We start from the raw sequence: 22,184 nt of genomic DNA, 5'->3' as shown, positions 1-22,184 counted from the left end.
GGCATAAATAGGCAAGATAACTTTCCTCTATAGGTAAAGGTGATTTCTCCAATTTCTGTTTCTTGGAGCTTTAAGGGGAACATGAGGGGAAACTTCTTCACTCAGAGGGTTGTGAGAGTGTGGAATGAGCTGCCAGTGCAAGTGGTGCATACAAGTTTGATTTCAATATTTAAGAGAAGTTTGGATAGGTACATGGATGGTAGAGATATGGAGGGATATGGAGGGCTATGGTTCTGGTGTAGGTCGATGGGAGTAGGCAGTTTAAATGGTTTGGCACAGACTAGATGGGCCGGAGAGGTTTTCTATTGCTCTATGACACAGCAGGGGAGACAGACCCTTTGGCCCAACTGCCCCATGCCAATCAAGATGCTCATCTAAGCTTGACCCATTTATCCCATATGTCTCTAAACCTTTCCTATCCATGTACCTGCCCAAGTTTTTAAAAAAATGCTACTCTGGCAGCTCATTCCATATACGGGCCACCCTCTGGGTGAAAAAAAGATGCCTCTCAGGTTCCTATTAAATCACTCCCAGCACTGTTAGTGGTGCAGCCAAGCGGGACTGCTGTGGGAAGGGCTCTGTGGAAGGAGGTGTGGCGAGGAGGAAGCATCGTGGGAGGGGCGGTGAAGAGGGAGTGCTGCAGGTGGGGAGGCAAAGAGGGAGCGCTGTGATGGGGGGGGGTCACGGAGGGAACAATGCGGGTGTGGGAGGCGAGGAGGGATCGCTGTGGTGGAAGTGATGAGGAGGTTATGCTACCTCCCTTGATTTGATGAACCTGGTATTCCCACCCCACTCCCTGGCCTTTCCACTTGTGGGCTCTTGCTGTGCATATTTTAGAATCAAATCCCCAAAACGTGAATGTGTTGTACGCTACAACCCTCCGCTCCACCAGGCCTCCCTCCCTTACCGTACCTCCCGCCGCAGTCCAGCCTCACCTCCCCTCAGGCAGGGAACGCGAACTACATCTCCCGGCCTGCCTCAGCCAGTGGGTTAGGAGGCGGGGGTTGGAGCCGGGCCTGCCCTTGTCCCAGCCCCGGATGAGCTGAGTGTCGAAGCGGGAAGCCGGTGGCGATGTTGTGGCTGCGGCTGCGAGTGGCGCTGGGACCAGGCCTTGGGCTGGTGAGTGAGAGAGTGGGATCGGCCGGAGTAGGCAGCGGCACCGTGTCCCCGGGAACAGGTACAGTGTCTCCCGGGAAACGGATACACTGTGTCCCTGGGAGCCGGTACCTTACATCTTCTGGAACGATATAATGTGTCCCACGATTGGATATGTATCCCCGGGAACCGATACACCCTGTTCAGTAAATTAATACAGTGTGTCGCCTGGAACTGACACATTGCGTGCCAATGGCTCAGCTAAGCCGAGCGGTGCCGAGTTAACGTGTTGGTTTCTGGCAACGGGTAGATTGTGATTGATGTTTGACCCTGCGTGCACGTGTGAATTGCCCGGCCGACCCTGTGTGTCCCTGTCAGACACAAGATGGACCACTTTGACTGGACCATCAATCTGTGTGTGCGCGCGTGGGCTAGCATGCACGTGTGATCAAGTGTCACGCTGCCGACCGAGAGGCCTGGGCTGTGTGACAGAAAGAGTGCGTATGTGAGGGAGGTCGTGACGAGACAGAAACGTACTGTGAATTATCACACCGGAGCCCCACGAAACGGTGACTGTGTCTCGACCCTCCCGCCCCCTTCACAAACTCTCCCCTGAATCCCCCCTCCCCCTTATTCCACCTCCACTTCCCTCTCTCTCCCCCTCCCCCTCGCCACGTGACCTCATCACTCCCACCCTTGCTCCACCATTGTCAGCTCCCAGCTCTGTCCCTCTTTTCCAAGACGTCTCCTAACCACTTGTTGCCATCCCTGCGTGGGGACCCTGGACAAGATGCCAGGACTGTTGGGTGCTGGTTTCCTGTGCAGGTCAAGTGTTAGAGATACACATGGAAACTTTCCAGTAAACTTCCTGTGGATGAGTTTGATCTGATTTAAATATAGTTTGATATAAAATATAGCCCCAAATTTTAATTATATTTACATTTTAGTTATATCTTATTTAAAATTTTAATAATAAAAATTAAACTTTAAAATAAAGTTTAGTATAATTCTGCACCTTCATGTGACCATGCATAGACATGAGATATTCCAAAATATTGGTCACAGAGACAGGGAGAGGAGGAAGGGGGTCACAGAGAGGGATGTAGGGGAGAGAGACTGGCAGAGACAGGGAGGGGTGAGGGAAGGGGTCACGGAAAGGGCTGTAGGGGAGGGAGGGGTCACAGACTGGGAGGGAGTAGGTCACATAGATGGGGAGGCATTTATGGTCCAGAGGGGTATGTAGAGATGGGATGGGGTGTTGGAGAGGGAGAGGTGTTACAGAGACAAAAGATGTAGGGCAGAGAGTGCGGTCGCAGAGATGAGAAGGGATGTAGTGACCGTAGGAGGTCACAGAGATGGATGGAGGGCGTTCACGGTGAAGGGGAGAAGTGTAGGAAAATGAGTGGGTTCACAGTGATGGAGAGGGGTTTTGTGGAGGGAGCTAGGGAGGCATTAGGAGAGTGAGGAGTTCACAGAGAAGGAGAGGGCTGCAGATGCATTTGTAACTTTCCCTTTCACAATCTCTGCCAGAGGAGAGCTGCTGATTCAGCAATTTGCCTTTAGACTCTGGAATATTTTGCCCCTTGTTATCTTATCTCCAAATGTTGTACAAACAACAGCAGCGCAATAATTCCTCCTGTATCCTGGGTCTCACTGGCAATAAGTTTGGGTGGGGGGGGGGAGACAAAGTTCAGGCTTCTGTACCTCCTGCCCGATGGGAGCTGTGAGAAGATGGGATGGCCCGGATGGTGGGGATCTCTGATGATGGATGTTGCCATCCTGTAGACACTACTGATGGTGGGGAGGGAGGGATGTGTCCGTGATGTATTGTGCCCAGTCCGCGACTCTCTACAGTTTTTGAAGTATTTGAATTGTCTTGGTGGGGATCTCTGATAATGGGCTCTAAAATTGGTTGTCAAAAGTGCCCAATGCAACACCGGCACCAACCTACCCACCATCAGGGACATGGATAGAGAAAGTTGCTGCAAAAAAGCCAGCAATATTGTGAAGGATCCCACCCATCCTGCTCATGAACTTTTTGTCCCACTTGTATCAGGGGGAGGCTATGTAGCATCCATGCCAGGACCACCAGACTCAAAAACAGTTACTTTTCCCAAGCAGTGAAACTGATCAACAAACACCTGCATCCACTAACCCACCCCTCCACACCCCAACCACCACTACTTTATCATTTTCTGACAGTCACCTTATGTACAGACACTCCTGTGCCTAGCATCACTTTATGGACATACGATCAATCTCTGTATAGAAGCTATCTTAAATGTTTATATCTATTGTTTCCTTTATCTTATTGTGTTTTTTTGCGCTGCATCAGATCCAGAGTAGCAATCATTTTGTTCTCCTTTATACTTGTGTACTGGAGAATGACATTCTATAACTAGAATCTTTGAATCTGGAATATTTGATGAATAACAACCAGCCTTGGGAGGGAAATAGTCCTTGAGACAGAGAAGGTGGGAATGAGTGGTTGAGATGGAGATAGATCGGTTCTCAATGAGTAAGGGGTTTGAGGTTTGTACAAGGTTACCATCAATGCAAGGTTGCACTTACAGTCAGGTCAGAGGTATAGGATGGGGTAGCAGGACCAGTAAGACTGAGTGGCCTTGTTTCATTCCTGATTCCTCTGCTCCTGCCTCACCAGTGACTGAATCTTTAGTTGTGTGTGCTCAGGAGGAACTTCTGATCTCCCAGTCTGCCTCGGGGTGGCCCGTGCACCTTGTTTTTCTACCAACATGCCACTGGGAGTGTTGAGAAGCAGGGGCACTTCGGTGTCCAAGTTCAATGATCCTCGAAGGTGGCAGCACAGGGAGATGGGGTGGTGAGGGAGGGATTCTAACTTTCATTGGTTGCAGCAATGAGTACAGGCACAGAGAGGTCGTGTTCCAACAATATAAAAATGTATCCATCATCAGAGATCCCCACCATCCGGGCCATCCCATCTTCTCACAGTTCCCATCAGGCAGGAGGTACAGAAGCCTGAAGTCCCACACCACCAGGTTCAGGAACAGCTACTTCCCTTCAACCATTCGGTTCCTGAATCAACCAGCACAACCCTGGTCACCACCTCAGTACAGCAACACTGTGACCACTTTGTATTACAAAGCAACACACACAAAATGCTGGAGAACTCAGCAGGCCAGACAGCATCTATGGAAAAGAGTAAACAGTAATTGTGTTCTTGCAAAAATTGTGTGTAATTTCTGTATAGTGTGTGTTTTTTTTCTTGTGAATGTTGTGTATCTTATACTCTGTGCCTGTGACACTGCTCCAATTAAGTTTTTCATTGTACTTGTGCACACATGGACACTAAAGATTTAAAGATTAACTTTATCTGTGACATGTACAATGAAGCATACAATGAAATGCATCATTTTGAGTCAAATCAAATCAACAAGAATGGCACTGGTGAATTGGAGGGTGTCGATATAGCATGCTCACAACTGACTGACCTTAATGCAGGAGAGGGTATAGAAGGAGATTCACTAGGACCTTGCCCAGGATTGAGTGTTTCAGTCACAGAGAGGGAGTGGGATAGACTTGGTCTATTTCCCCTGGAGCAGAGGAAGTTAAGGGGGCAATGTTGACTGACGTATGTAACATTATGTAGGTAGATAACATACAAGATGTTGGTGAGGACAAATTTGTTGTATTGTGTGCAGTTCTGGTCACCTATCAACAGGAAAGATATCAATAAGATTGAAAGAGTGCAGAGAAAATTTACAAGGATGTTGCCAGGACTTGAGGACTTGGGTCACAGGGAAAGGTTGAATCGGTTCGGACTTTATTCCCTGGAGCACGGAAGAATAAGGGGAGATTTGAGAGAGGTATACAAAATTGTGAAGGGTATAGACAGGGTAAATGCAAGCAGGCTTTTTCCACTGAGGTTGTGTGAGACTCCAACTGGAGGTCATACTCTTGGTTTCGGGTGAGAGCTGAAATATTTAAGGGGACCCTCTTCACTCAGAGGGTGGTGAGAATGCAGAGGTGGTGGATGTGGGTTTGGATAGTTACATGAAAGGGAGGATTTTGGAAGGTTATGGTCCAGGTGCAGGTTGATGGGACTTGACAGATCAGGCCAACAAAGTGTAGGCCGAAGGACTGGTTCTGTGCTGTGGTACCCTATGACTCAGCGTATCAAGTCTGCTCCCCTATTCAATCACAGGTGCTTTTTCTCACAACCTCACCGACCCTTCATTTTCCCTATAACCCTTCTGCCCCTCACCAATCAAGAACCTGTCGATCTCCACCTCCATTACCCCCCCCCCATTGCAATGAATCACCACCCTCTGGCTGAAGAAATACCTCCTTGTCCCAGTTCCAAAGGATGTCCCTTCACTCTGAGGCTGTGCCCTCAAATCATGGGTTCTCCTACTCCACGTCTGCTCTCTCCAGGCCTTTCAGTGTCTGGGAAGTTTCTATGAGATCCCCTCCTCTTTCGTCCTTCTGAACTCCATCAAGTACAGACGTAAAGATATCAAACGTTCCTCGTACGTCAAGCCTTTCATTCCCAGGGTTGTTCTTGTGAACCTCCTCTGGAGCCTATCTGGGAACAACACATCCTTGCTGAGATACGGTGTCCAAAACTGCTCACAATATGCCAAATGTGCTCTGACCAAAGCCTTACAAAGCCTCAGCTTTATACACCCTTGCTTATAAATTCTAGTTCTCTCAAAATGAATGCTAACATTATATTTGCCTTCCCAATGACTTTCTTTCCTTATTCATAGGTCACTGAAGGTCATAAGACATGGGAGCAGAATTAGGCCATTTGGCCCAGCAAATTTACTCATGATTCAATGATGGCTGATTTACTTTCCCTCTTTACCCCATTCTCCTACCTTCTTCCCGTAACTTTTGACACACTAATCAAGAACCTATCAACATCTGCTTTGAATGTATCCAATGACTTGGCCTCCACAGCCATCTGTGACAATGAACTCCACAGATTCACCACCCTGTGGGTTAAAGAAATTCTTCCTCTTCTCTTTCTAAAGGGACGACTTTGTATTCTGTGGCTCTGCCCTCTGATCCTGGACTTTCCCACTTTTACAAACGTGCTTTCCACTTCCACTTTATCTCGGCCTTTCATTCCCAGCATCATTCTTATAAACCTCTCAACCCTCTCCAATACCAATACGTCCTTTCTTAGGTATGGAGCCCAGAATGTGGAGGTGTGGTTTGTGAGGTAGAATTCAAGAGATCGTCAAACCTTCCCCACTTCCCTGAGGGAAGAGATTCCTCCTTAATGCTTTATTGAAAGTGAATCTCCTCAGAGTTGAGAGAGAGGCAGGAGATGTTGTAATCCCCCACAATCAATAAGGGTTGAAGTACACGACACACCAAGTTCCCAGGCACCACTTCCAAAATGATTGACCTTTCATCTGTGTGCAAAACAGTTCTGAACATTGACCCAACCACATCCCAGCATCACAGAAACAGGCCCTTTGGCCCAATATGTGTCTACTAACTTCTTTGCCTACCTAAACTGAGCTGCCCCCATTTGGACCCTGTCCTTCTACCCCTTTAACCCTCTTCCCTCTCACCTCAAACCTATCCCCTCTTATTTCTGACACCCCATTACAGGAAGGGTGTGGGGGCTTTGGAGAGAGTGCAGAAGAGGTTCACCAGGATGCTGCCTGGATTAGAGGGCGTGAGCTATTAGGAGAGGTTGGACAAAATTGGGTTGTTTCCTCTGGAGCGCGGAGACTGAGAGGTGATCTGATAGAGGTTGATAAGATTACCTCTCAAGTACCCTCGGATAGAGTAGACAGACAATATCTTTCTCCCAGAATGGAAATGTCTAATAGGGGAGAGTATGCACTTAAAGTGAGAGGGGGAAAGTTCAAAGCAGATGTGAGAGGTTAATCTTTTACACAGAGAGTGGTAGGTGCTTGGAATGTGCTGCCTGGGGTGGTGGTGAAGGCAGATATGACAGAGGCATTTTAAGAGGTTCTTAGATAAACAAATACCGGCCAGTGGCATCAGCACCAGACTTCGAGGCCAGTGGTCTGGGGTTCAAATCTGGCCAGCTCCCTGCACGCTTTCCGTCTGTGCTGGGTTGAGTCTCGAGCCACCTGATGCACCACGAGGCACGGAGAGGAATTTTTTTTAGATAAGCTTATGGTTGTGCAGGGAGTGGAGGGATATGGACATTGTGTGGGCAGAAGGGAGCAGTTTAGTTTGGCATTTAATTTCTAGTTTACTTAGTTTGGCACAACATTGTGAGCTGAGAATCAAAGTTGAGCTTATTGTCATGCATGCAAGTACTTGGATGCACAAGTACAATGAAAATACAAAAAAATTGTAAGGTCAGATTTATTCCCCTCCATAGATGCTGCCTGATGTGCTGAGTTCCTCCAGCATTTTGTGTCTCGTGCAATAAAAACTTGCTTGCAACAGCATCACAGGCACATAGCATCAGAGACACAACATTCTCAGGAAAAACATGAAGTATACCCAATTTTGAATGCCAGGGGTGGTTGCTTTACCGAAGCAGTGAGAAGTACAGAAAAGCAGGTCACCCCTCAGTCTCCTTCGCTCCAGGGAGAACAAGACCAGCCTGTGCAATTTCTTCCTGTTAATGAAGTTCTCCAATCCAGGGCAACACCCTGCTGAATCTCCTCTGCTCCCTCTACAGCGTGTTGAAGGGTCACCCCCTTCCTGTCACGTGACGACTACAACTGTGCACAGAAACCTCTCAAGTGTGGCCTAAACAGTGTTTGATAAAGTTGCAATGTGGTTATAATTCTGCAGTGTAAATGATAACCTTGTTCCGATTACAGCCTTGTACCCTAGTGAATGTCCCAGCCTCTTTGTCACATGAATGAGTTCACTCTTTGACATCATGTGAGAACACTTCAGTGTGAATGAATATTCAAGGTTTTTATTATGCTGCTAGTGTCTGCACAGGAAGATTCCATGCAGAGTCCTGATTCCCTGTCGAGTGGGGGAGGCCAGGGATTCTGCTGAGAATGTTTCTTCCCTGACAACTCTCCCTCCCCCCCCACCAGCTCTCCCTCCCTCTCTCTCTCTTCTCTCTCCCTCTCGTGTGGGAGCTGAGGATGGGAGGGGTGTACACAGAGAGGGAATAGGGGAACAGAGAGGGGGAAGGAGGGACTGACGGGGGAGTGAGGATTGGGTTTTGGAAGAGATGGCAAAGGAGGGGTGAGGGAGCAGGGATATGGAGGAGCAGAAAAAGGGAGAGAGGAAAAAGTGGGTGACAAGTAGAGGCAAGGTTGGAGGAAGAAGAAGCAGGAAATAAAGGGTGGAGGAAAGGAGAGGGGGCAGAAGGGAGGGAGAAGCTGCTGGAAGAGAGGAGAGAGGTGCAAGATGGAGGGAATGGGGAGGCAGGTGAGAAAATGCGAACAGTTACTCCCCACCCTAACCCTGATAGGCCTACGGGATCAGTGGGTTAATCAGCTGCTCACTTGTGTGGGTGCAGGAAAAGAATCTGGGAGAATTGAATGGAAAGGGATTGGCATGGATGGGAGGTTAGCACAGACTCGATGGGCTGAAGGGCCTGTTTTCCTGCTGTTTCACTCTACTCATTGCAGATATTTGGAGAGAGCCCATAACTTCAGTGTGAGAGTGATCTTGGAGTAGGTTAAAAAGTCAGCATAGCATCATGAGCTGAAAGGTTTGTACTGTTCTATGTTCCATGAAAATCAAGTTTATTGTCACACAAGTCCCTGTATGCATGGGTGCAATGAAAAACTTACAGCAGCTTCACAGGCACAGAGCATCAGAGACACACTATTCAGAAGGAAAATATAAATCAAACTTAAATTATACACAATTTTTCCAAGAAAGAACACAATTTGAACAAAGAGTCCATTGTAGTACAGAGTGGTCACGGTGTTGCTGTACTGAGGTGGTGATCAGGGTTGTGCCAGTTGGTTCAGGAACCGAATGTTTGAAGGGAAGTAGCTGTTCCTGAACCTGGTGGTGTGGGAATTCAGGCTTCTGTACCTCCTGCCCGATGGGAGCTGTGAGAAGATGGGATGGCCTGGATGGAGGGGATCTCTGATGATGGACGTTGCCTTCCTGAGGCAGCACCTCCTGTAGACACTACTGATGGTGGGGAGGGAGGGATGTCTCCTTGATATATTGGGCAGAGTCCACGACTCTCTGCAGCTCTACAATAAGTAGTTAAAGTTGCCCACACATCACTGGCACCAGTCTATCCACTCTCCATTCTGGGGAGTATATTGTGCTATATAGGATTGCTTTTATATTTATTGTGTTTGTTTTGTTGTTTTTTATTGTATTCTTTATTCTTCTTGTGTTTTCTAAGCTGCATTGAAACTGGAGTAACAATCTTTTTGTTCTCCCTGCCCGTGTACTGACAAATGACAATAAACAATCTTGAATCTTCTTACATTCCTGTGCATTCGAATTGCTGTACCAGACCGTGATGCAACCAGTCAGGACATTTCCAACAGTACATCTGTAGCAGTTTGTTAAAAGTGTTTGGTGACAAGATGGACCTCCTCAACCTCCTCGATGGGCTGAATGGCAGTGGAGAGAAGTTATGGGCATAGGCTATTGTTGTGTTCACAGACCTGGTGGTGTGGGACACAGAGGAGAATTTTACATCTCAAACTGCCGATGAGATTTGTTACTAAGTGGCAGGGATTTTTTATTTATTTGTGATGGTGTTTAATCTGCAGACCCTGGCAGTGGGTGATTTATCCTCTGTCAGGATGCGGGAACAGAATGAATCGCATTAAGGATTTGACAAGTTTAGAGTGGGAATCTGATGAACTGGAATTGCACTGAGGCAGGGTCCCTGCCGTGCGATTCCTGCCTGTCTCCCCGTCAGCTGGGAGGTGCGAGGAAGGTGGGAAGGAATTGCCTGAAATCCAGAACACAGAACAATACTGGTCCTTGGGCCCTTGATTTTATGTCGACCTTTTAACCTACTCTGAGATCAATCTAACCCTTCCCTCCCGCATTGCCCTCCAGCTCAGAACTGTTCTCCACCCTTCCACAGTACCTCTCTGGGGAGAGAAAGAATGTGGGGGGAGAGCATTCCCAGAGAAGGAATTCCCCTCCTCATTTCCATCCGAAGGCTCCTCACCACTTATTCTGAAACGATATCACACTCCCCCCATCCCACCCCCCTCATTCTGGATTTCACACCCCCTCCCCACCCTGTCCAGCACTCCCCTAACCCCAGAACCTAATGTTTTCCAACCATGTTGCCTCTCATTCCTCCAAAGCCCTCAATGGGTGCAGGTCCCCATGTGTCAATCTGTTTCCCAACTTACCCCCACCCCACTGTAACCCCCAGTAATTGAACCAGGGAATCTACTCCACACTGACCCCCAATGGGAGGACAGACAATCCCTACTAGAGTCTCACAGCATAGAAACAGACCCTTCAGCACAACCACTTCCTGCTGACCTAGAGTCTCAGGACCATCCTCTTAAATCTCCTTTGCACTCTTTCTAGCTTAATGGCATCTTTCCTATAGCAGGATGACCAAAACAGAACAGAATATTTCCAGTGCGGCCTAACCAACATCTTGTACAACTGCAAAATAACGTCCCAACTCCTGTACTCAGTGCCCTGACTGATGAAGGCCAGTGTGCCGAACCACCCTGTCTACCTGTGACACCACTTTCAGGGAACCATGGACCTGTAACCATAGGTGCCCCTGTTTTACAACACAATCCAGGGCCCTCCTGAAAGGAGACCAGAACTGTAGACAATGCTCTTAGACGTGGGCTCACGGAGAGGTCCCAACTTCTGAAGTCCTAACACCCCTTGGAATAAAGCAATAGCTGTCAAGTTATCTCCTACCTCCCCCCAATACCCTCACCTGTCCATCTCTCTTTCTTCTCTTCCCTCCCTTCATCCTTCCCCCAACCCCCTCATCTTAGTCCTACGTACAATCCCAGGAGTTGGGGTCTGAGGAGAATTTATGGAAGGTGTGATCCAAGGAGGTGGAACACCCCACTCAGGGAGGTTCTCTCTACCCCCACCCCCGTATAGTGAAAAGTGTGACGTTGTGATACTCCCCTCACTGGCAAGCTCCCTGATGTTCCAGGAATATTTCTGGGGGGGGGGAGGAGTCCTTGTCAAAAGAAGGCAGGTATGTCAGAGTCCCTACTTTCATAGGAGGTTGGTTTGTCACCAAACTTCTAAAGATGTACTGTTGGAAGTGTCCTGACTGTTTGTATCATGGTCTGATGAGGCAATTCAGACACACGGGAATGTAGGAAGCTGCAGAGAGTAGCAGACTCTGCCCTATAAATATATCACAGATACATCCCTCCCTCCCCACCCAGCTTTCCTCTCAGACCCTCCCACTCACTCAGTTTCTCCATCCATTCTCCTTCCCTCTCTCTCCAAGACCTGCTTCGCCATCTCTCCGTCCCCTGCTCTCCCCTCCAGTTTCACCATACCTTGTCCCGTTCCTCCCTCTCTCCCCTTGTCCATATCTCTCTCCCACCATCTCTCCCTTTCCTACCTCCCCACTCAGTTCCCAGTTGGAGATTCCACACTGTCTCCAGAGATCCAGCAGGCCAGGCAGCATCTTTAGGAAGAGGTACAGTCGACGTTTCGGGCCGAGACCCTTCGTCAGGACTAACTGAAGGAAGAGACATATTTCTTACTAGCTCTTCCTTCAGTTCGTCTTGACGAAGGGTCTCGGCCCGAAACGTCGACTGTACCTCTTCCTAGCGATGCTGCCTGGCCTGCTGCGTTCACCAGCAACTTTGATGTGTGTTGCTTGAATTTCCAGCATCTGCAGAATTCCAGATATCTAGGGCTGGATTTCCTGCAGTTTTGTGGGAAAGCCGGGAACCTTGTGCTCAGGGTCTGCACACATAATCCCAACTCACACTTACACTTACTTACACTCACACACATCCCTAAACCGCCAGTCTTTGTACACCTTCCCACCATCAGTGCGGTGGGAGGGGCAGCGAGGAGGGAGCATTGCAATATGGATATGTGTTTTTATACACACACACACAGAGAAATGAAACACAGGCAGACAGAGGAAATCACACAGACCACACACACACACACACACACTCACACACTCACACACATCCCTAAACCTCCAGTCTTTGTACACCTTCCCACCATCAGTGCAGTGGGAGGGGCAGCAAGGAGGGAGCATTGCAATATGGATATGTGTTTTTATACACACACACACAGAGAAATGAAACACAGGCAGACAGAGGAAATCACACAGACCACACACACACACACACACTCACACACTCACACACATCCCTAAACCTCCAGTCTTTGTACACCTTCCCACCATCAGTGCGGTGGGAGGGGCAGCAAGGAGGGAGCGTTGCAATATGGATATGTGTTTTTATACACACACACACAGAGAAATGAAACACAGGTAGACAGAGGAAATCACACAGACCACACACACACACACACACTCACACACACACACACATCCCTAAACCTCCAGTCTTTGTACACCTTCCCACCATCAGTGCGGTGGGAGGGGCAGCAAGGAGGGAGCGTTGCAATGTGGATATGTGTTTTTATACACACACACACAGAGAAATGAAACACAGGCAGACAGAGGAAATCACACAGACCACACACACACACACACACACTCACACACTCACACACATCCCTAAACCTCCAGTCTTTGTACACCTTCCCACCATCAGTGCAGTGGGAGGGGCAGCAAGGAGGGAGCATTGCAATATGGATATGTGTTTTTATACACACACACACAGAGAAATGAAACACAGGCAGACAGAGGAAATCACACAGACCACACACACACACACACACTCACACACTCACACACATCCCTAAACCTCCAGTCTTTGTACACCTTCCCACCATCAGTGCGGTGGGAGGGGCAGCAAGGAGGGAGCGTTGCAATATGGATATGTGTTTTTATACACACACACACAGAGAAATGAAACACAGGCAGACAGAGGAAATCACACAGACCACACACACACACACACACTCACACACACACACACATCCCTAAACCTCCAGTCTTTGTACACCTTCCCACCATCAGTGCGGTGGGAGGGGCAGCAAGGAGGGAGCGTTGCAATGTGGATATGTGTTTTTATACACACACACACAGAGAAATGAAACACAGGCAGACAGAGGAAATCACACAGACCACACACACACACACACTCACACACACACACACATCCCTAAACCTCCAGTCTTTGTACACCTTCCCACCATCAGTGCAGTGGGAGGGGCAGCAAGGAGGGAGCATTGCAATGTGGATATGTGTTTTTATACACACACACACAGAGAAATGAAACACAGGCAGACAGAGGAAATCACACAGACCACACACACACACACACACTCACACACTCACACACATCCCTAAACCTCCAGTCTTTGTACACCTTCCCACCATCAGTGCAGTGGGAGGGGCAGCAAGGAGGGAGCGTTGCAATATGGATATGTGTTTTTATACACACACACACAGAGAAATGAAACACAGGCAGACAGAGGAAATCACACAGACCACACACACACACACACACTCACACACTCACACACATCCCTAAACCTCCAGTCTTTGTACACCTTCCCACCATCAGTGCGGTGGGAGGGGCAGCAAGGAGGGAGCGTTGCAATATGGATATGTGTTTTTATACACACACACACAGAGAAATGAAACACAAGCAGACAGAGGAAATCACACAGACCACACACACACACACACACTCACACACATCCCTAAACCTCCAGTCTTTGTACACCTTCCCACCATCAGTGCGGTGGGAGGGGCAGCAAGGAGGGAGCATTGCAATATGGATATGTGTTTTTATACACACACACACAGAGAAATGAAACACAGGCAGACAGAGGAAATCACACAGACCACACACACACACACACACTCACACACTCACACACATCCCTAAACCGCCAGTCTTTGTACACCTTCCCACCATCAGTGCGGTGGGAGGGGCAGCGAGGAGGGAGCGTTGCAATATGGATATGTGTTTTTATACACACACACACAGAGAAATGAAACACAGGCAGACAGAGGAAATCACACAGACCACACACACACACACACACACTCACACACTCACACACATCCCTAAACCTCCAGTCTTTGTACACCTTCCCACCATCAGTGCAGTGGGAGGGGCAGCAAGGAGGGAGCATTGCAATATGGATATGTGTTTTTATACACACACACACAGAGAAATGAAACACAAGCAGACAGAGGAAATCACACAGACCACACACACACACACACACTCACACACTCACACACATCCCTAAACCTCCAGTCTTTGTACACCTTCCCACCATCAGTGCGGTGGGAGGGGCAGCGAGGAGGGAGCGTTGCAATATGGATATGTGTTTTTATACACACACACACAGAGAAATGAAACACAGGCAGACAGAGGAAATCACACAGACCACACACACACTCACACACTCACACACATCCCTAAACCTCCAGTCTTTGTACACCTTCCCACCATCAGTGCAGTGGGAGGGGCAGCGAGGAGGGAGCATTGCAATGTGGATATGTGTTTTTATACACACACACACAGAGAAATGAAACACAGGCAGACAGAGGAAATCACACAGACCACACACACACACACACACTCACACACTCACACACATCCCTAAACCTCCAGTCTTTGTACACCTTCTCACCATCAGTGCAGTGGGAGGGGCAGCGAGGAGGGAGCGTTGCAATATGGATATGTGTTTTTATACACACACACACAGAGAAATGAAACACAGGCAGACAGAGGAAATCACACAGACCACACACACACACACACACTCACACACTCACACACATCCCTAAACCTCCAGTCTTTGTACACCTTCCCACCATCAGTGCGGTGGGAGGGGCAGCAAGGAGGGAGCATTGCAATATGGATATGTGTTTTTATACACACACACACAGAGAAATGAAACACAGGCAGACAGAGGAAATCACACAGACCACACACACACTCACACACTCACACACATCCCTAAACCTCCAGTCTTTGTACACCTTCCCACCATCAGTGCGGTGGGAGGGGCAGCAAGGAGGGAGCGTTGCAATATGGATATGTGTTTTTCTACACACACACACAGAGAAATGAAACACAGGCAGACAGAGGAAATCACACAGACCACACACACACACACACACACTCACACACACACACACATCCCTAAACCTCCAGTCTTTGTACACCTTCCCACCATCAGTGCGGTGGGAGGGTCAGCAAGGAGGGAGCGTTGCAATGTGGATATGTGTTTTTATACACACACACACAGAGAAATGAAACACAGGCAGACAGAGGAAATCACACAGACCACACACACACACACACACTCACACACTCACACACATCCCTAAACCTCCAGTCTTTGTACACCTTCCCACCATCAGTGCGGTGGGAGGGGCAGCAAGGAGGGAGCATTGCAATATGGATATGTGTTTTTATACACACACACACAGAGAAATGAAACACAGGCAGACAGAGGAAATCACACAGACCACACACACACACACACACTCACACACTCACACACATCCCTAAACCTCCAGTCTTTGTACACCTTCCCACCATCAGTGCAGTGGGAGGGGCAGCAAGGAGGGAGCATTGCAATATGGATATGTGTTTTTATACACACACACACAGAGAAATGAAACACAGGCAGACAGAGGAAATCACACAGACCACACAGACCACACACACACTCACACACTCACACACATCCCTAAACCTCCAGTCTTTGTACACCTTCCCACCATCAGTGCAGTGGGAGGGGCAGCAAGGAGGGAGCATTGCAATGTGGATATGTGTTTTTATACACACACACACAGAGAAATGAAACACAGGCAGACAGAGGAAATCACACAGACCACACACACACACACACACTCACACACTCACACACATCCCTAAACCTCCAGTCTTTGTACACCTTCCCACCATCAGTGCGGTGGGAGGGGCAGCGAGGAGGGAGCGTTGCAATATGGATATGTGTTTTTATACACACACACACAGAGAAATGAAACACAGGCAGACAGAGGAAATCACACAGACCACACACACACTCACACACTCACACACATCCCTAAACCTCCAGTCTTTGTACACCTTCCCACCATCAGTGCAGTGGGAGGGGCAGCGAGGAGGGAGCATTGCAATGTGGATATGTGTTTTTATACACACACACACAGAGAAATGAAACACAGGCAGACAGAGGAAATCACACAGACCACACACACACTCACACACTCACACACATCCCTAAACCTCCAGTCTTTGTACACCTTCTCACCATCAGTGCAGTGGGAGGGGCAGCGAGGAGGGAGCGTTGCAATATGGATATGTGTTTTTATACACACACACACAGAGAAATGAAACACAGGCAGACAGAGGAAATCACACAGACCACACACACACACACACACTCACACACTCACACACATCCCTAAACCTCCAGTCTTTGTACACCTTCCCACCATCAGTGCAGTGGGAGGGGCAGCAAGGAGGGAGCATTGCAATATGGATATGTGTTTTTATACACACACACACAGAGAAATGAAACACAAGCAGACAGAGGAAATCACACAGACCACACACACACACACACACTCACACACTCACACACATCCCTAAACCTCCAGTCTTTGTACACCTTCCCACCATCAGTGCGGTGGGAGGGGCAGCGAGGAGGGAGCGTTGCAATATGGATATGTGTTTTTATACACACACACACAGAGAAATGAAACACAGGCAGACAGAGGAAATCACACAGACCACACACACACTCACACACTCACACACATCCCTAAACCTCCAGTCTTTGTACACCTTCCCACCATCAGTGCGGTGGGAGGGGCAGCAAGGAGGGAGCATTGCAATATGGATATGTGTTTTTATACACACACACACACACACAGAAATGAAACACAGGCAGACAGAGGAAATCACACAGACCACACACACACTCACACACTCACACACATCCCTAAACCTCCAGTCTTTGTACACCTTCCCACCATCAGTGCGGTGGGAGGGGCAGCAAGGAGGGAGCATTGCAATATGGATATGTGTTTTTATACACACACACACAGAGAAATGAAACACAGGCAGACAGAGGAAATCACACAGACCACACACACACTCACACACATCCCTAAACCTCCAGTCTTTGTACACCTTCCCACCATCAGTGCAGTGGGAGGGGCAGCAAGGAGGGAGCGTTGCAATATGGATATGCGTTTTTATACACACACACACAGAGAAATGAAACACAGGCAGACAGAGGAAATCACACAGACCACACACACACTCACACACTCACACACATCCCTAAACCTCCAGTCTTTGTACACCTTCCCACCATCAGTGCAGTGGGAGGGGCAGCAAGGAGGGAGCGTTGCAATATGGATATGTGTTTTTATACACACACACACAGAGAAATGAAACACAGGCAGACAGAGGAAATCACACAGACCACACACACACTCACACACTCACACACATCCCTAAACCTCCAGTCTTTGTACACCTTCCCACCATCAGTGCGGTGGGAGGGGCAGCAAGGAGGGAGCATTGCAATATGGATGTGTGTTTTTATACACACACACACAGAGAAATGAAACACAGGCAGACAGAGGAAATCACACAGACCACACACACACTCACACACTCACACACATCCCTAAACCTCCAGTCTTTGTACACCTTCCCACCATCAGTGCAGTGGGAGGGGCAGCAAGGAGGGAGCATTGCAATATGGATATGTGTTTTTATACACACACACACAGAGAAATGAAACACAAGCAGACAGAGGAAATCACACAGACCACACACACACACACACACTCACACACTCACACACATCCCTAAACCTCCAGTCTTTGTACACCTTCCCACCATCAGTGCGGTGGGAGGGGCAGCAAGGAGGGAGCATTGCAATATGGATATGTGTTTTTATACACACACACACAGAGAAATGAAACACAGGCAGACAGAGGAAATCACACAGACCACACACACACTCACACACTCACACACATCCCTAAACCTCCAGTCTTTGTACACCTTCCCACCATCAGTGCAGTGGGAGGGGCAGCAAGGAGGGAGCATTGCAATATGGATATGTGTTTTTATACACACACACACAGAGAAATGAAACACAGGCAGACAGAGGAAATCACACAGACCACACACACACACACACACACTCACACACACACACACATCCCTAAACCTCCAGTCTTTGTACACCTTCCCACCATCAGTGCGGTGGGAGGGGCAGCAAGGAGGGAGCGTTGCAATATGGATATGTGTTTTTATACACACACACACTCACACACAGATAGACAACACATTCACAGACAACACAAACTGTCACTGACCCCTGGGCCATGCCCACACTGGTTGTACTCACGATATGGCCTCAATCATGTCCATCCCCATCTCCACACAGCAGTGAGCATGATCGGCTCGAGCTTCAGGGAGCCCAGACACACAGTAGTAACAGTCACCCAAAATCTTACTCCTCAGACAGTGGTTCTCCTGAAGGGCAGGAGGCAAGGAGAAGGATTAGAGGGGGCGTGGAGAGAGGGGCTTACAACCCAATGGGCAGGAGGGTAGGACTGTTTGTATCACGGTCTGATGAGGCAATTTGAACACACAGGAATGTAAGAAACTGCAGAGAGTCGTGGACTCAGCCCAATACATCACAGACACATCCCTCCCTCCCCACTATGGGTAGGTATCTACAGGAGGTGCTGCCTCAGGAAGGTAACGTCCATCATCAGAGATCCCCACCATCCGAGCCATCCCATCTTCTCACAGCTCCCATCGGGCAGGAGGTACAGAAGCCTGAAGTCCCACATCACCAGGTTCAGGAACAGCTACGTCCCTCAACAATTAGTTTCCTGAACCAACCAGCACAACCTTGATTACCACCTCAGTGCAACAACACTGTGACCAGTTTGCACTAAAATGGACTTTGATTTTGTTCTAATTGTATTCTATCTTGTAAAAATTGTCTATTATTTGTTTAATTTATGTTTCCTTGTGAATGTTGTGTCTCTGATGCTCTGTGCCAGTGATGCTGCTGTAAGTAAGCTTTTTATTGCACCTGTACACACAGCGACTTGTACAAGTGACAATAAATTCAACTCTGACTTCGGCCTCCTTTGCAGAGAGAGGGTGGGATAATGAGTTATCCATCTCATTGGCACCATGGGACCACCCCTTCTGGCTGAACTTGAATCAGGGCTCTGTGTGGGATCTTCCTATGTAGACATTGGCAGCAGGCTAAGAAGTTTGAATATTTATTCACACTGAAGTGATCTCACATGATGTCAAAGACTGAACTCATTCATGTGACAAAGAGAGCTTTATTAACGGGAAGAAATCGCACAGGTTCTCCCTAGAGCGAAGAAGGCTGAGGAGTGACTTGTTTTTCTACACTTCTCACTGCCTCAGTAAAGCAGCCAGAATAATGAAAGACCCCACCCACACCGGACATTCTCTCTTCTCCCCCCTCCCATCGGGCAGGAGATACAAAAGCCTGAAAGCTCACACCACCAGGCTCAAGGACAGATTCTACTCCACTGTTATCAGACGATTGAATGGGCCTCATACGATAAAATGGACTGTTAACTTCATAATCTGCCTCATTGTGACCCTTGCACCTTATCATTTACCTGGACTGCACTTTCTCTGTTACTGTAAAACTCCATTCTGCATTCTGTTATTGTTTTACCTTGTTCTGCCTCAATACACTGTGAAATGATCTAATCTGTGTGAACAGTATGGAAGACAAGTTTTTCACTCTATCTCAGTACGTGTGACGATAATAAACCAATTCTAGTGTTAGAGGTATTATAGTATAGCATAGTACATGTGCTAATGGTCTATTATTGCCACATGTACAAAGATACAGTAAAAATTTGTGTAGTTCTGGAACAATTACTTCCCTTTGACCATAAACACAGGAGTTTTTGCAGATGCTGGAAATCTAGAACACACACAAAATGCTGGAGGAACTCGGCCGAGATCTTTCATCAGATCTGGAAAGGAAGGGGGGCAGCAATGTGTGGAGGGGGACGAGTACAAGCTGTTAGGTGATAGGTGAGACTAGGTGAGTGGGTGGGTGGGTGGTGGAGCGGGGGTCAAAGTAAGAAGCTGGGAGGGGACAGGTGAAGTGCTGAAGAAGAAGGATTCTGATAGGAGGAGTGGACTATGGGAGAAAGTAAAAGAGGAGTTGGGCAGGTGAGTAGAAGAGAAGGGGTGAGAGGGGGAGGGAGGCAAAATTACCAGAAGGTGGAAAAGTCGATGTTTATGTTTATGGCTACCTGGATGGAATATGAGGTGTTGCTCCTCCAACCTCATTGTGACAGACGAGGAGGCCATGGGCTGACATGTTGGATCAGGAATGGGGATGGGAGTTAAAATGGTTAGCCACCAGGAAATCCTACCTTGGTGGGTGGAGCAAAAGTGCTCGATGGAGTGGACCCCACTCTACGTTGGGTCTCAGCGGTGTAGGGGAGGCCACACCAACTGCACCAGATACAGAAGGCGACCCCAACAGACTTGCAGGTTAAGTGTTGCCTGACCTGGAAGGACTGTTTGGGGCCCTAAGTGGTGGTGAGGGAGGAGGTGAATGGGCAGGGTTGATTGCAACGATAAGTGCCAGGAGGGAGATCAGTGGCGAGGGACAAATGAAGTCACATAGAGAGCAATCCCTACAGTTGGCCAAGTGTGGAGGGAGGGAAAGATGGTCTTTGTGGTAGGATCCTGTTCAAGATGACAGAAGTTGCAGAGAATAATGTGCTGGATGCGGAGGCTCGTAGGGTGGTAGGTAAGGACAAGAGGAACTCTATCCCTGTTATGGCTTTGGGAAGCTGGGATGAGGGCAGATGTGTGGGAAACAGAGGAGATCTGGGTGAGGGGAGCATTGATGGTAGTGGAAAGGATGTGCCATTCTTTGAAGAAGGAAATCATGTCAGATGTTCTGGAATGAAAAGCCTTTTTTTTTGTTCTAACTGTGTTCTTTTTTGTGACTGTGCTGGAGGGGGAACAGAGGGAGATTCACAAGCATGTTGTCTAGACTGGAGGACTTTAGATACAGGAGCAATCAGCCAGGCTGAGACTTTTCCCTGGAGCAAAAGAGGCTCAGGGGAGACCTGGTAGATGTTTATAAGATTATAAGTGAACTGGGTAGGGAATCAGAATCAGATTTATTATCACTGACTTATATGATGTGAAATTTGTTATTTTGCTGCAGCAGCTCAGTGCAAAGACATAAAAATCTATAGATTACAAAAATAAATACAGTGCCTTGTAAAAGTATTCCGCCCCAACCCTTTGATCACGTAAATGAGTATTACAACCAGAGATTTTGATCAATTTAATGGAGAATATTTATTTGTGAGTCACATGCTCCATTTTTCACAGTAGAGCCAGAAAAAAACAGGGAAAATTGTAAAGCATGAAAAACTAAAAACTCAAAACCAAAAAGTCAGCAGTTTAAAAGTATTCATCCCCCTTTGCTCAGTACATAGTTGAACCACCTCTCACAGCTATTACAGCCAGTAGTCTTTTTGAATAAGTGACTATTAACTTTGCACAAATTGATGGAGCAAGATTTGCCTATTCCTCCTTGCAAAATTGCTCAAACTGTGCCAGGTTAGTTGGGGAGCGGCAGTGGACGGCAATCTTGAGGTCTTGCCAGAGATGTTCCATCAGGTTAAGGTCAGGACTCCGAATGGGCCACTGAAAGGACATCAATTTTCTTCATTTGAAGCCACACCATGGTTGCTCTGACAGTGTGCTTTGGGTCATTGTCTAACTTCTTGCCCAGTTTAAGCTTTTTGGCAGAGGCCAACAGGTTTTTACCAGGGTCTGTCTGTATTTATTAGCATTTCCCATCAATCCTGATCAGATTTCCAGTCCCTGCTGCTGAAAAACATACCCACAGCATGATGCTATCTCCACTGTACTTTACAGAAGGGATGGTGTTACCTGGCTGATAGGCCACACAGATTTATGCCACATGTACAGCTAGAACCTTAGTGGAACTTTTTGGCC

At 48.0% G+C, this 22,184-nt stretch overlaps 1 protein-coding gene across 1 annotated transcript in view; it reads left to right on the top strand.

The window, feature by feature from the left end:
* The first annotated feature begins 960 nt into the window (after window positions 1–960).
* shmt2 (serine hydroxymethyltransferase 2 (mitochondrial)) overlaps window positions 961–22,184 on the top strand; it is a 62,656-nt gene continuing 41,432 nt past the window's right edge. Inside the window, exon 1 of the mRNA XM_063039252.1 lies at window positions 961–1,119. Within this exon, the coding sequence (XP_062895322.1) occupies window positions 1,072–1,119 (48 nt within the window). The 5' untranslated portion in view covers window positions 961–1,071. The remainder of the gene's footprint in view (window positions 1,120–22,184) is intronic.

The sequence above is a fragment of the Mobula hypostoma genome, assembly GCF_963921235.1.
Source record: "Mobula hypostoma chromosome X1 unlocalized genomic scaffold, sMobHyp1.1 SUPER_X1_unloc_2, whole genome shotgun sequence".
Classification (NCBI taxonomy): domain Eukaryota; kingdom Metazoa; phylum Chordata; class Chondrichthyes; order Myliobatiformes; family Myliobatidae; genus Mobula; species Mobula hypostoma.
The sequence above is the reverse complement of the archived record's forward strand: the minus strand, read 5'-3'. Positions and strand labels throughout refer to the sequence as shown.